Genomic DNA, 14,696 nt, shown 5'->3' with positions numbered 1-14,696 from the left:
ATGAGTATCAGGGTAGTTTGGAAAACCTTAAATAACTACTTAGAAAGATGTACAGTTTTGGTCATAAATTTATATCCCCTCACGTCAAATTTGAACTGCAATTTTTTTGATGGTGGAATGAATATATACATCTCAATGATTTTCAAGGACAAGACTTGGGTGCACAAGTTTGAATCCATTGCGGATTTTCTGTAATTCAAGCAGGATCAGAATATATATATATATATATATAAACCATCACTAACAATTCGATAAATGTCACTTAGCAAGTGGCAGAAAAACCACAAGCTTCTTTGAATGTTTGAACAATCTTTCTTTTAGAAATTATAGAAGTAATTTAAATTGGTTGCGCTCCTGGGACGTACCAACTTTTAAGTGTGGCCCACATATTCAAAACTTGATCTATTCCAAAACCAGTTTTAGTCTTTAGGATCATTGTGCTGTTGGAACAACCAGCTCGGTCCAGGTTTCAACCATCAGGCTGTTGATTTGGAAGTGGTCCGCCTCTTCACTATTGTGTAATACTGGCAGTGAAGTAGCCTCACAGCATGACGCTTGTAAACTTTTCTCCAGGAGAGAATTGGCTTGCTTCTCCACAAGTTTGGCCAAGCTTAAATCGGTGGATTTTGGAGCAAGGGTTTTTTTCTGGATTGCCACCATCTCAGTCCATGTTAATGATAAACCTTCACTGTTGACGGTGGCTCTGGTGTTCCAGTAGTTTCCAGTTTATAACAGGTCTGATTCTTTTTTTTTTTTATTCCTTAAAGTTATTTCATTGAAAAATCCTTCCACCATCCAAAAAGATCGGTTCATATAAATCACAAAAAACCCTAAATTAATATCACATTCATCCCTATGATGAAAGATTGTAAACTTTTACTGAAACTGTACTTGTAGTTGTTTTATTAGTTTCGCTTAGCGACGGCTGTGTTCATCACTCAAGCCTTTTTTGTGTAATAAGAGTGAGCCTGTGCTGTTTATGTAACTTGACCTGGATCCTGCTCTGAATGCAGAGAAGTGGAAGAAAAGTGACAAGGTGTGATTAGGTATCCCCCGAATCACACTGGCTGTTTGTTGGCAGATGGCTCTTTTGTCAAACTAATTTGTTCAACAGAATAACCAGGTCGATAATTACATGCTGTTTCGGAGGCTGTTGGAGCTATTGTTGTGTTAAAAAAATCCAAACTGTGAAAACTGGGCAAACAATGAATGTAACCTCAGGCAACATGTTTTTTCTTCTTTCATTTGTTAACACTTGGTTTGTGATACACTGGCCTATAAAATGCAACCATAATAAGCACAAATTCTATGCAAATCAACCGTTTTCCAGCTCAGGACATTTTTGAATATATATTAAAAAAAATTCATACATCTTTTTTTGCTGCCAGGTCTACATGAATGGCTCAGTTGCATCAGATTAGACCCCACTAATCAGGGACGCAAATAAACATGATAGGGTATTAGGACTTTTGAGCGGAAAGGGGTGTGACGAGGGTGTTGGGTTTCATGTCAAGCCACCTGGAGAAAGGACTCTTAAGGCGCGCCAACTCAGAGTGCCAGCGCACAATAGAGACTTCAGTCCCACAGAGAGGCCTTCTGTTAACCTGCTTTGGAGAGGTACGAGACTTTAGCTTTGGATGGAGAGCAGGATCAGACCGCTCGCCATGGCCGGACACGCCACCAGCCCGCTAGGCCTCCCGATGGCGCCTGCACTCCTGCGCCACCCATCTCTCTTTCTCCGTGCCTGCAACCCTGCGCTGGAGAGAAGCTACCCGAGGACCCCGAAGTGCGCCCGGTGCAGGAACCACGGTGTAGTCTCGGCGCTGAAGGGCCACAAGCGCTTCTGCCGCTGGAGAGACTGCATGTGCGCAAAGTGCACTCTGATCGCGGAGCGGCAGCGGGTGATGGCTGCGCAGGTGGCACTCAGGAGGCAGCAGGCTCAGGAGGAGAATGAAGCGCGGGAGATTAGGCTTCTGTACCCAGGCTCGGGCATCGGGGGGCAGGCGGGGATCAGTCAGGGATCGGCTGTAGGGCGCGGAGTGCCAGCGGCGAGAGGCAACACTCCACCCGCTCCAGGTTTTGACGTATTTGGCGCTCACCACCATAAAGAGGGTGGGTTTAAAGAAATTGTTCTGGATTATTTGGCTTTACCAGAAGTTAGTGTAAGTAGGTTTAATCTATAACCACTTAGATTGTATGTTTTTTTGGGTTGTTATAATGGTAATATTTTGCCAATCAATGCGTAAAAATGTGCGTAAATTCTATTTTTACGCATAAGGATTTTAACTCAGAGGGACAGAACGCCAGTGCCGGTCTGAGGTTGTCCGAGGTCCTAAGCAAAATTTGAGGGAGTATGAGAGGAGGCCTAAGGTTTGTTTTTGTTCACAAACAACAACTCGCTGAACCTCCTACATACTGTTACAGTGTGTATTAATTCTGACAGGAGCTTAGACGCAAGAACAGGAGATATTAAATAAGAATTGAAATATCCTATGTAAATCCAAGTGTGTTTGTGGCACCAGGCCGTAGTAGCATTGATGGCTTACACCTCAGTTATTAAACTCTTGGTTTTTCTCCATGTTTCAGATGACAAAGTGAACAAATACAGCATTTACAGTGGGTTTGTGGGTCAGCCACTGTTTGCGTCCCCGAATGCTCGGGTTCCCTCTCCAAGTGACAGGAAGGAGCTGTCTCCCAGCAAGGACAACAACTCTTCACTTGCCAGTGATAGTGGAAGTCCATCACCGCCATCTGATCGGCTCTCCGACGCACAGAGTCCACAGAGGTCACTCTCCTCCTCCGATCCGGAGTCTGGGAGCGAGTCTGAAAAACCCAAAGACTTCCCGAACCTCGACCGTGACCCTGCTGACATCATGGCCAAGATCTTTCCCCATCAGAAGGGGGACACCCTGGAGTCAATGGTGAGAACATGTAAAGGTAACATTGTGAAATCCATTGAGCTGGTCCTGAACTCCAAGGAGACAAAAACTGATACTGGCAGTCCATCTCCATCTCATTTGCCAATGTCAGCACTCAAGCCTGCTGTCGGACTGCCGGGAGCGTTCGGTTCTTCAGGGACCAAGTCTGCCTTCTCCCCTCTCCACTTCCAACCGGCCCCCAGTGGGGACAGCCTCTTTGGGCTCAGTCCTCACCTCGGTGTGAGTCCCCTGCATCTGGCCTACTCCTCTGCCAGCGGTGGTCTGGGTGGGTTTATGTCACCATACATGTCATCAGGACTGATGCCACTGTTGACTCTGCATCCACCATTGGACTCACATTCTTTCCCGGGAATGATCAGAGACTTTTCCTACATCCACAGTAAGGATTCCCTGTGCAGCACAACAGGCATTTACACACGACTGAACAAAGAAAAATAATGAACTTAAATAATATACATTATAAATGTTATTTTTGTTCAATTTCTGTTTAAATCCTGAATAATGCAAGTGAATTCTTACAACTGAGTAAAATATTTGCTTTTTACTGTAAAAAGATTGTATAGTTTCATTGAAATAAAGTTATCTTGTTTTATGTTTCTGAATCTATCTATCTATCTATCTATCTATCTATCTATCTATCTATCTATCTATCTATCTATCTATCTATCTATCTATCTATCTATCTATCTATCTATCTATCTATCTATCTATCTATCTATCTATCTATCTATCTATCTATCTATCTATCTATCTATCTATCTATCTATCTATCTATCTATCGTCTTAATGACTAACTCAAAAAATTCAATATGCATTGTCTTGCAGCAGTGTTCATTTGAGCTTTCTCTGATTTTTTCACATTGCACAAAGTAGTGCATATTGTGAAATAGAAGGAAAATGTTAGCAATTTTCTTCTTTTGCAATTAAAAACCTGAAAAGTATGGTATGCATTTACATTCTGCACCAGTCAATCAATACTCTGTAGAACTAGCTCTCACTGTAATTACAGCTGCGAGTGTCTTGGGGGATGTCTCTATCAGCTTTGCACATCTAAAGACTGAATAACCTCCCCTATTGGCTCTCTATTTGACAAAACAGCACAAACTTAGTCAAAATTGATGGAGAACATCTGTGTACATCAATTTTCAAGTCTTCCCACAGATTCTCAATTGGATAAAGTTTGGGACTTTACTGGCCCATTCAAATACACGAATGTCTAAAACCTTTCACTGTAGCTCTTACCTCACGTTTAAGGTTGTTGCCCTTCTGGAAGGTGAACAGTGTTTAGTGAGATGTCCAAAGCTTATGATAGTGTTTAATTAAAAACATAAAACTTCTGTAAACTTCTCCACCACGTCCTCCCTGACCTGTCTGCTGTGTTATCTAGTATTCGTGAAGCTGTTAGTTGGCTGATATTCTCTAACAAACTTTTGATCACAGAACTGCTGGATGTGTACTGAGAATAAATTATACACAGGGTGACTCTATTTAGTATTTCTAACTACAATAGGTTACACTGGATTTATGTTTAAGGGTATCAGAGTAAAGGGTGCTGAAGTGAAAAGCACCGCACAATTATCATTGTGTAGAACCCACAGATTTTATTCGTAAAAAGATCAGAAAACATTGCATTGTTTTCCTTTCTCTTTACAATTATGCATTAATTTGTGTTGTCCTATCACATAAAATCCCAATGAAACACTTTCTAGTTTGTGATTGTGACAGAATGTAAAAAGTGTGCATGGCAGCATAAAAAATGAAATAAATTGTCCAGTTGTGCTGAACTACTGAAAAAATATTTGAACCTGTTTGGTTTATTAATTTGTCATATTTTCTAAAAGCAACAACCCACATTTATATTCATTTATACTTTTATCATTTGAATCAACCAGTATGCACTGAAACACACAGTTGACATTCTACCTTCTGAATGAGTTATCCATATATTTAGTTCAATGAAACGAGTGTAAACTTTTCAAAGTTAACTATTTTGCTGTATTTTATGGCTAGTTTGTAGTATAATACTAACATGCGTAGTCTAAAAGGACTGAAACCTCTAGCGCTGATAAACACAAAAATGCTTCTCCAATGTCTCCTCTATACAGCGTTTCTCACTCGTGATTGGTCCAACTCAGAGTGTCGGACCAATAGAAAGCCTGCGAAGTGTCACGTAGTGGAATGTTTCAGGAAGTTGGATCATGGACGGTCTAAACGCTGGTATTGCACCCCCAGTTTGAAACATCCTTGAGCGGGATTTTAATGAGAAGTGGCTGACAGCGGGCAGTGCACGTTTCTGTCCACTGAGATGCGTTTCCATCTTATCACCGCAGCTTTTCTCTGGGTTGCGTTCGTGGAGTCGCGGAAAATCCGAGGAATTTCATCGTCCTGTGAGTTCAGCTCAGCGTTTTAGCTAAAAGCCAAGTCGCTGACATCATATTTGTTTTATTAATACGCCTTCGTTCGTAGTCAGTCTTTAATCGTTCGTATACGGCTGACGTCCCCGTTGTATAGCTGTACATGACGTTTAAATGTATTAGTGACAGTAGGAGTAACAGACATGCAGATAACACAGAAGAACAATCATTTACAGACATCCGTTTTATAAACGCATATTAAACGACTTTTATATTGCCTTAATGTGATTGTCTCTGTAGCCCCCGGTCATGCTCGCTTGTTTTGACAGATAAAAGGTTCTACAGGGAGAGGAAGTCATTTTTGTGCATAGACGGATCCAAAATGATTCCCTTCGACCAGGTGAACGACGACTACTGCGACTGCGCTGACGGGTCTGACGAACCAGGTAAACACAGCCTGATAACAGAGGGATCAGCATTTAGATTTCACAACTGTGTAATTATTAGCTGCCGCCACAGACGTTTGACTCTCATCAATATTTTGTTTGTATTTCTCTATGTTCAGAAATAAAGTTTTCAACTCCTTTGAACAAGTAGCAGCATTAAAGCTTTCCGGCAATATTCTAAGTTTTCACCAGCTGTTTTAGTTGTTTAATCAGTATGAAGGTTAAAGGTGACTATATTAATGAATAACCTCATCAAGGAATTGACGCCACTTTTAGTTTCTGTAGGGTCAACTCCTTTTTATACTAAAATAGCTTAATACAAAAATTCTTTTATTATTATTTTGACAAAATTATCTCAACTTAATATAGTTAAGTTTGCTTCATAAGGGTTGTTTTGTCATATTTTGATCTGCAGATATTCATTATGTTCCTAATGATCACCACTATCAGTACTAAAATGAACATACATTATTGTATGTTAAAATGATTGATCAAAATTAGTTGAATGTAAACTCTAGTGTCTGTTTTATTTGGAAAATCCAGCTACGAAGCATACTTGTGTTGGTTTCCAAGGCGAGCTTGCCACTCATAATGTGAGGGACGCCTGTGGGCAGTTAGGCAATGTGGCATCCACTGATCTATGTCCATGAAGCCGACTGCCTCTGTGCTATACAGGTCATGCATATAATGTCGTTTCTTACGTCTCACAGTAGCCTTATGCTTAATGTTCCCTTCCAAGTGTCAGAAAAAGACTTCTTACTCTGTAAACTGTGTGTAAAAGAACTAGAGTGTGTTAGAGGTGCAATAAAGCATACAAACAGATTCAGCTAACATTCTAAATTAAGAGTAACGAATCAAATGAAACATTGCTGTTCACTAGAATTGGTCTCAGAAATGTGAAATCTGAGAAAACAGTTTGTGCCCATTCTGTTAGTTTTGTTTTAACTTAACATAAAATTAATAGACTAATGTTGTGTTTTAAATCTGCAAACCTTTTTACCCATTCTAAAATGTTGTGGATGAACCAAGGAGTCAACAATTCTTGGGACCAGGCCAGTTTAGAGGAAAACAACATAACCGAAGATCACAAAACACCTGTAGCATCTTCTCACACTGGCACAGGTGAACCTCAGCATGTTCAAGTAAAACAGAGTTTGTCGCTGAAAAGTTTACCAGGAGGCTGTTGTCAGTGTTAGTTTAAGAAAAGTCAGGTTTTTCTTGTTGTGACCATTGAAAAATCTTAGAAAAGAGGGGTTTTGTGCAGTTCATCTTAAGGTTTTTAAACATTCGCCTCTTTAAATCTTTATTTCATTGACAGACCTAAGAGTATGAGTTACAGCATCTCTGTTGACCCACTTTATTGTGATAAGACGTGTAGAAATTGTACACATTTGGGCTGTAAAGAGACAAGTATACCTAACATTTTATGGAATGAAGACCAAAAAACATTAAGTGTTGACGGGTGAGGGTGTCAACATTGGGTTTTAAAGGTGCATTCTTTTAAACAATTTAGTATTTCCAATTAAAAGAAGGAAAAACATAGAAAAAGGAATGTAGAATGTGTCTTGGACTTTGAGGGACATTTTTTAGTTTTAAGATGAAACTCGCAAATCACGGTTTGCTGTCCTTGACCTCTGGTCCCTTGGCCAGAACTGTTTTACATTTGCTTATTACTGTAAAGTACTTTGTGCTCAGGAACATCTAGAAAAAACATTTTCATACTGTTGTATTCAGAAATGTAACCTGAAACTGTTTTTCATAAAGAAACTCTGGGATTTCCTTAATATGAACGCATGTTTAATTAACAGAGTCATGTTTCAACTACTTTCGAGAAAAATGGGCGTCGGGTTTAGTCTCTGACTGAACATGACAAAGAGCTTTCAGGGTGTTATTAGTAAACGGCACTAATGGCAAATAGTTTCTGAAGCTGCCATTCATGGGCAACCATTCAGTGCAGGACATAAGCTTACATACATTAATCATGGGCATGATTCTCTTACTAATTTTTGGCTTTTAATCAATAATTTGAGCTGTTCTATTTTGGGGATGTCTGATCATACCCTAAAACAATATGAATGAATTTCAAAGAGAAGAGCCGGGTGTACAAATTAAAATTTATTGTGAGTTTTCTCCAATTCACACATTTGAAATTCTACATACAAACTCAAATATATACAGACACCCCCACTAATATTTGGAAAAGTGTCCCTTACAGACTTTCAGAGAACTCGCATGTTTAAGGTCCTAGCATTATTCTAGTTGTTCACTCTACTTGTGAAAATTAGTAAAAGTTAATCTAATTGATTGGTTTCCAGGAGCCCTAAAAGAAGAAGGAAGAAGAAGAATGTGTCTATTTTAAACCAGGCACCTCTTTATTAGTTAGGGCCATCTCAGTCCAGTTTGATTTTGAATTTCCAGTTTATGATCTTTGGTGATCCTGAATTGATCAGGATGTTTTCCAAACATCCTGATCAATTCACTTTCATATGTGGCTACAGCTTGGGTCAGATGGGGGTAACTTTGATATGTTTGGTGCTCAAAGGTCAATGATCCCACACTCCTTTCAAAAAGCCAACATCAAGCTACAGAACAATCTGTAGAACATGTATGCGTTATGCTTAAAGTCTTGACTTTTACAGGAAAGGACGCAATTGAAATGTTCTCTACCAATTCTGCCAAGCAGACGGGTCAAACATCCTACCAGAATTATGCCAGGACGATGTTAATTGGAAGCAAAAAGTGTTTGATTTCTCTGCAACTTGCTAAGCAACATTTGTCTAAATATTAGTGGGGTGCATCCATTGAAGTGGTTTGTTGTGTCATCACACCACCCTGGAAAACAATCGTTCAGATCATGCCACGTTGATTTTAGAAACGTATAGAGACAAAAATGAAAGACTATAGGAACTGCAATTCTCTAAACGTTTCATTTATATTTGGGAGCACAGCTTCATGTTCAGCTAAAACAAGTTTGTATTATTCAATGGATATTATTCAATGTTTTCCAATAAAATAAGATTGGAGCAATAAAGGTGTATTGTGACTTTATAACACTTGAAAGTGTCAGTTATTTATATATGTGTGTATATATATATATATATATATATATATATACAAAAAAATGGTACCAGCCGAAATCAGAATCGGCAGGTCAGGCTTTTAAAGATCGGTGATCGGCCTGAAAACTGCAATCAGTGCACCCCTAGAATTTATGACAAGGAAATGAATCCTGTGAAAATATTGCTGAAATATTGTAATTACCTTTTAATTTCTCCAAAGAATTTTGTTAAACTTTTTAAAATACATCGAAGTTTGTGAATTCAAAAATAAACAGATTATTTTGTTATTCAATTGTAAAGAAGAACAGTTTAAAGCTTTTGCCTCCAATTTAAAAAGTTTTCTGTAAATGTGGTTTGAGGTATGTGGTCTGCTGATAGGGTCATTAATAAACTGTGCCATTGCTAGCATCAGGGTAAGTACTATAATAACCCTCTTTCACCGCTACGCACAAGAGGAGCAGAACAAGTAGGGGGTTAATGATGCCAAACCGAGCTCATGTTGAGTGTGCCTATATCATCAAGCCTGCAGAGTGGTGGAGTTTTACATCAGCTGCAGTCTAGTGAAAACGAGAGATAATAGAGGTGACTCTCCGACAAACCTCTGGCTAGATAAGATATAACTGTCCATTTTTCTCATGAATGGTTTTCATATTCAAAACAAGGTTGGAAATAGTTCAGCATTTGCATCCAAACTAGGATTAAAGGTTTACTTATTCCACAGAAATATATTTTTGCCTTTTACTAACTGGTTCAAACAGTTACAGACTGTTGCCTTTGTTGAATGAATGAAATCCCAAATTGAAATATGAATCAGAAATAAATTTAAGCAGCTGGAAAAAGGAAACACCTGTAAGAACAGATGCATGGGCATGCAAATAACACAAGAAAATGAAGGCATGTAAAACCCTCTCCTGACTTGTTGGCCCTCCCCTTAAAAATGTTTATAGGTCCTTCTAAAAAAATTATCTTTTATGGCTGCAGCATTATCTCACACCAAAGAAATAGTGAGAATATACAGTTTTTAATTTAAGTATATTTTGTTTTCCGTGAGGAAGAAAATGCCATGTTAAGAAATGGGTTTTTTTTGTACAGTTGCCAACAATTCCTTTTTAAAACAAATTTTTGCAGAAGCTTTATTTAATTAATACTTTTCTATGTTGAACAGAGCATCTAGGAACCCTATATTACAATTCCATGATTTTTGTTTTAGTAGGGCAGAAAACTGAGGTAACACAGAGAGTGAGTCTTCAAAACGAGAAAGACAAGAGAACATGCATTTCTGCATTACAGCAATGATAAAATAAACTCGTATAAAAAAGCTGTAATTGTAAAATGAGTTTATTTTGCCAGGAAGGTGATAAGTTAGGTTAAGCAAATATTAAGGGTCTATGTTGGAGAGCATCTAAGGACCACCAGTTCGGTCATTTGACACTTTTCATGCCAAACCATTGGGAGACCAAGGTTAAGATTTTTTTTTGCAGGACACACTTTAGGTGGATCTGGTTTAAAACAAAACATAAATATGTGGAAAAGCAGTTCTGGCCCATTGTTAGGTATGGTGGAGGATCTGTAATGCTGTGGGCCTGTTTCTCCTTCATATGCTTGGGACTCTTCAAAATGCTAGAACATTTAAAGAAAGCCTAGTAGCCTCTACCTAATAACTGAATGTGGATGGTCACTGGGTCTGTAAACAGCATAACGATCCAAAGCATATGGCCAACTCAGCACAGAAATGGTTCAACAGACACAAAATCATCCTCTCCTTGTTCCTAGACCTAAATCTTATAATAAAAACAAGTTTTTAATTTTCATTCTTCTTCTTAACCTGGCTCCATACAGGCACCTCGGCATGTCCTCGTGGTCGATTCTACTGCACCAACCTGGGCTTTAGGCCGCACTACATCCCATCATCAAGAGTCAATGACGGCATCTGCGGTAAGGCTGTCACTTTATGTCAGGTCATACTGGTAAAAAATGAAAAATACTCTTATGAGAAGCAACTTTAATAAACTCTGCACCAGGTTTTGGTCCTCTCCTGAAGTACATTGTTTCAGGTCTAATAATTTATGGATGTGTTGAACAAAAATAAAACAATCCAGTTGTATGCAGGTTTAGATTGGTATTGAAACAAACTTTCTCAGAGGAGTTGGAGGTTTGAATCCAACGAATTAAAGTTCTGCAGACATGGACAAGCAGGTATATCTTATTTGCTGTTAAGGTGGGAGCAAATGTGACCAAAGAGTGCTTTAATTCTTCCACTTCCGTTTTTTTCCCCTAAAATTTATTCTTTATTGCTGCTTAAAACCCAAATGCCACACTTTGCTGTAATAGATGGTTTTTCACCACCCTTCTCTTCTGCTTTTTGTTCTTCAGTAGCTTTCTATGCTAGTTAATCTCATGGAGCACATACTGTATATAGTCATAGAGGCATAATTAGACCACATGCAGCAATCAGAAGAACAAAATGAACCATTTCCTTAAGCTTTTCTTACCTGTTCCATTTGTCTTTTGTTCTCCCCCCACTTGTCTTTTCATCCTGTCACCATACCCACTTAAAAGCCAAACACATCACCACTTTTCCTCATCTCATCTGTAGTTCAAATGGGTTGTCCTGCTCCTTTTCTTTTTAGGGTTCTGGATAGTTGTGACATTTCACACTGCGTACGCCTTACTATTGAAACATCTGAGCAAAGCCAGATCAGAGGACTTGCAACGCGCCATGCAGCGGATATTATAAGTGGTTGATGTTAAGAGACCCTCTGTGAATCAGAGAGAGATATGATGTAGGCACAAAGACCTCATCTTCATCTTTAAAAATGAAGAGTCACTGGCCCAGTCTATTCCCCTCTGCAAAATAGACTGAACAATAGATTGATAAAGACATAATCTACACAGTATATCATTTTATCTGCACACATTTTTGTAATTGCCATATGGGGTTTAGGTCAGAGTTTGCTGGCTATTCAGAAACAGTGGAACTACTGTGAATAATACAGCCATTGTTACTTTTAGCAGTGTGCCATGAAGGGATCTGAAACTTTAATGGTAGAAGACGTTGGACTTCATAAAATACAGTGGACTAACAGGCTCCTCAAATTGGTTAAAATGTTTTCTATTTAAGGAAACCCAAGCAGATTACATCCAGTCAGTGACTTGCAGCATTCATTCCTCCTGGATGAGCATGTAGAGACAGTGGACAGTCACTGGCGTTGACTTTGCAGTAATCCCTCATACTGAGCATGCATGTAGCGACAGTGGAGAGGAAAAACTCCCTTTTAACAGGAAGAAACCTCCAGCAGAACCAGGCTCAGTGTGAGCGGCCATCTGCCACGACCCACTGGGGGTTTGAGAGAACAGACCAGAGACACAAAGAGAAGAAAGAAGCACTGATCCAGGAGTACTTTCTATGTGAAAGAAAAGTGAAACATTAATGGTTATAGCTCCTTTAGAGGCTTCATCTAGGAGAGAAAGACAGCTAAGCAGATGAACTCTGAGCCAGTTTTCAAGTGTAGAGTATGAAAGAGCACATACAGTTAGTCCCAGTAGAAGCTCAGCCAGTAGCTATGCCTAGGAGAGACAGAGTTAAACACTGAAAGACAGATTTTGAGCTCAGGGTCAGTGAGAAATCCTTGATTTTCCTACTCTGATTCTTCTGGGGCCTTTCTATTCATTTGTTTTGTTATATTTTAAAAAGAAATGACTAATGTGGTACTTGTTATAAAACAGTGAGAGTACTGCTGATGTAGAGCTTCTTAACTAGCATGGCAGAACAATTTAGAGAAGTTATGAAGAATTAACAAATATTGTTGATGCTGTAAAGATTAATTACATTCGCTAAGGCAAACCTTAAAAAAAATATCATAAATATTTCTAATTGTTCTTCAGTATATTCTAATTTATTGTTCTGCTGTTTTTCCTCATTTCTGGTTTTAGGAGATGATTTTAATCCCTTGGTTTAGAGTAGTGACATATTGTTCTCATTGCTAACATTCTGTTTTCTTTTTATGTGGATTGGATTGGTTTTTCCTGCGTCTCGCGGCAGATTGCTGCGACGCTTCAGATGAATACAACAGCCACGCTCGCTGCCAGAACACCTGCTGGTAAGTTGGATCAAAACTGAGATTCAGTAGCTGTAAAATGACCCAGTTTTTTCTTCATAGGAAATCAGATGGTGAAGGTGATTTCTGGCTTGATTTGGAACAGAACATCTGGGACAAAGTCTTTTTATTTTTTTTATTTACAGAGCTTTTAACAGGAGGATTTTATCACAGCAACTGCACGAGGAGCTGTTAACCATACCTGAACAACAGTGGTAACTTAATCGTTGTGCCACCAGGGGGCATTGTATCTCTATGATTAAAACAACCTGTGTAGTTTCAGACTTTGTCTAGTGATATATGCAGAGTTAATGCATGTTAAAGGCAAGTTTTGACTCACAGGTTTCATTTATTTTAGATTTATTTCTTAAGTTTGACGCACACAAAATCGAAATGTCCTTTATCATAACAAGGGCTTTTGTGAATAGTGATTTTTCTAATTTAAATAAAAGGCAACATTTGTTATGTCTTCTTTGCTTCGTGCCAGGTTTGACCATTCTGAGATGCAGGAATGTAAGCTGCTGTGTAAATGCACACTAACCCACTTATTTTGTTGAGAGTCCTTTATTTGTTTCATTTATTTCCTGTCTTTCTAAAAAAAAAAAACCCATATATAAGCAGAGTTTTTCTCATTATGTTTCCACAAGGTCCTGGCTCACATTCTGTTTGCCAGACTTCAAAAATGATTTAACTCCACCACATCGCATCTTATTTACTCTGTTTTTTAACCCTACCCTATTTGGATTTCTGCCGCACCGCAGCCCTTAAAAGATTGCTGCATCTTGGGTGACCGAAGCCTGGGAGGCTGAGGTTTTCATCAGTAATGATGGCTCTGTGCGTCCCCTCTGTTGTCTTTTCGTCCAGGAATCTGGGACAGAAAGAGCGGGCGTATGTGGAGGGTCAAATGAAGACCTTGGATGAGGGTTTGAGACTCAAGCAGCAGCTGATTGAGGAGGGGGTGCTGCTCTGGAGGGAGAAACAGGTAATGATAAAGTAATACAAATTTAAGTTGTGGTAAAAGATAAATGTTTTCTCTTTTGTGACACAATTTCAAGAAAACATGCTGTTTTTATACAATTGTGAAATAATGTGATGACTAAATTGATTACCATTAATTGATATTATCTTAACTATTTTCTTTTTTTAGCATTATAACAATGTACCCACTGTTTTCTGTGTGCTTCAGCACCTAAGCTGATAAAAATATACATCTAATATGGACATCAAAAGCAAAGAGTCCTTCTAACTGGCCGAATATGTTAGTAGTTTGGAGAGTGTGACTTTATGCTTCTGGAAATGTAATATCTTGTTAAAAATTGCATCCTAGTTTACTTTTGCAATGATGATTGCAACTCGATATATTTTGTAGCTCCTGTGTTCTCTCCATTTTTTACAGTTTATTTTAAATGTTGTATATAAAGGTGCCCCAAGAAATCTGCTGATGACCAATCTCAGAATTATTCATACCCTCACAATTTAGATTTAAATATTTCTTCATATAAGCATAAAGTTTTTGTCTGACAGGAAATGAGAAGGGGATCCCTCAAAAGAACAAACAAAACAATGTAACAGGAGGATCAGTATTGGAAAACGTGTTTGTTTTTGTTTACATTTTATAAAAAATGGCATGTGAAAAATTATTTATACTCCTTTTCATAATCAGCTTGAAATTCCTTATTGACATTACAGAAATCAAACCCTTCTTTTAATTGCTGACCAGGCTTTGCCATGTTTCTGTGACATTTTGACCATTTATCTTCGGTGATGAGCTCCCTCCAGGGATTTGCTATATAACTGAAGT

The 14,696-nt window shown here is 38.6% G+C and overlaps 2 protein-coding genes across 2 annotated transcripts in view; both read left to right on the top strand.

Moving 5' to 3' along the window:
- Positions 1–1,504: 1,504 nt before the first annotated feature.
- Positions 1,505–4,738, top strand: LOC124880496 (doublesex- and mab-3-related transcription factor A1-like). The gene is made up of 2 exons (XM_047385644.1): positions 1,505–2,112; positions 2,587–4,738. The coding sequence occupies exons 1-2, from the start codon at positions 1,638–1,640 to the stop codon at positions 3,375–3,377; spliced, it is 1,266 nt and encodes a 421-aa protein (XP_047241600.1). The 5' UTR covers positions 1,505–1,637; the 3' UTR covers positions 3,378–4,738.
- A 368-nt stretch (positions 4,739–5,106) lies between these two features.
- Positions 5,107–14,696, top strand: part of LOC124880495 (glucosidase 2 subunit beta-like) — a 234,250-nt gene continuing 224,660 nt past the window's right edge. Inside the window, exons 1-5 of the mRNA XM_047385643.1 lie at positions 5,107–5,326; positions 5,623–5,739; positions 10,638–10,733; positions 12,841–12,898; positions 13,760–13,877. Coding sequence (XP_047241599.1) covers positions 5,245–5,326; positions 5,623–5,739; positions 10,638–10,733; positions 12,841–12,898; positions 13,760–13,877 — 471 coding nt within the window. The 5' untranslated portion in view covers positions 5,107–5,244. The remainder of the gene's footprint in view (positions 5,327–5,622; positions 5,740–10,637; positions 10,734–12,840; positions 12,899–13,759; positions 13,878–14,696) is intronic.

Source organism: Girardinichthys multiradiatus, chromosome 14, assembly GCF_021462225.1.
Source record: "Girardinichthys multiradiatus isolate DD_20200921_A chromosome 14, DD_fGirMul_XY1, whole genome shotgun sequence".
Lineage (NCBI taxonomy): Eukaryota > Metazoa > Chordata > Actinopteri > Cyprinodontiformes > Goodeidae > Girardinichthys > Girardinichthys multiradiatus.
The sequence above is the reverse complement of the archived record's forward strand: the minus strand, read 5'-3'. Positions and strand labels throughout refer to the sequence as shown.

Bases quoted from the DNA above. Each gene is read 5' to 3' on its own strand.
- LOC124880496 (XM_047385644.1), top strand. From the start codon at position 1,638: ATGGAGAGCAGGATCAGACCGCTCGCCATGGCCGGACACGCCACCAGC. The intron at 2,113-2,586 runs GTGGGTTTAAAG...TCCATGTTTCAG, and splicing joins CGCTCACCACCATAAAGAGG to ATGACAAAGTGAACAAATAC.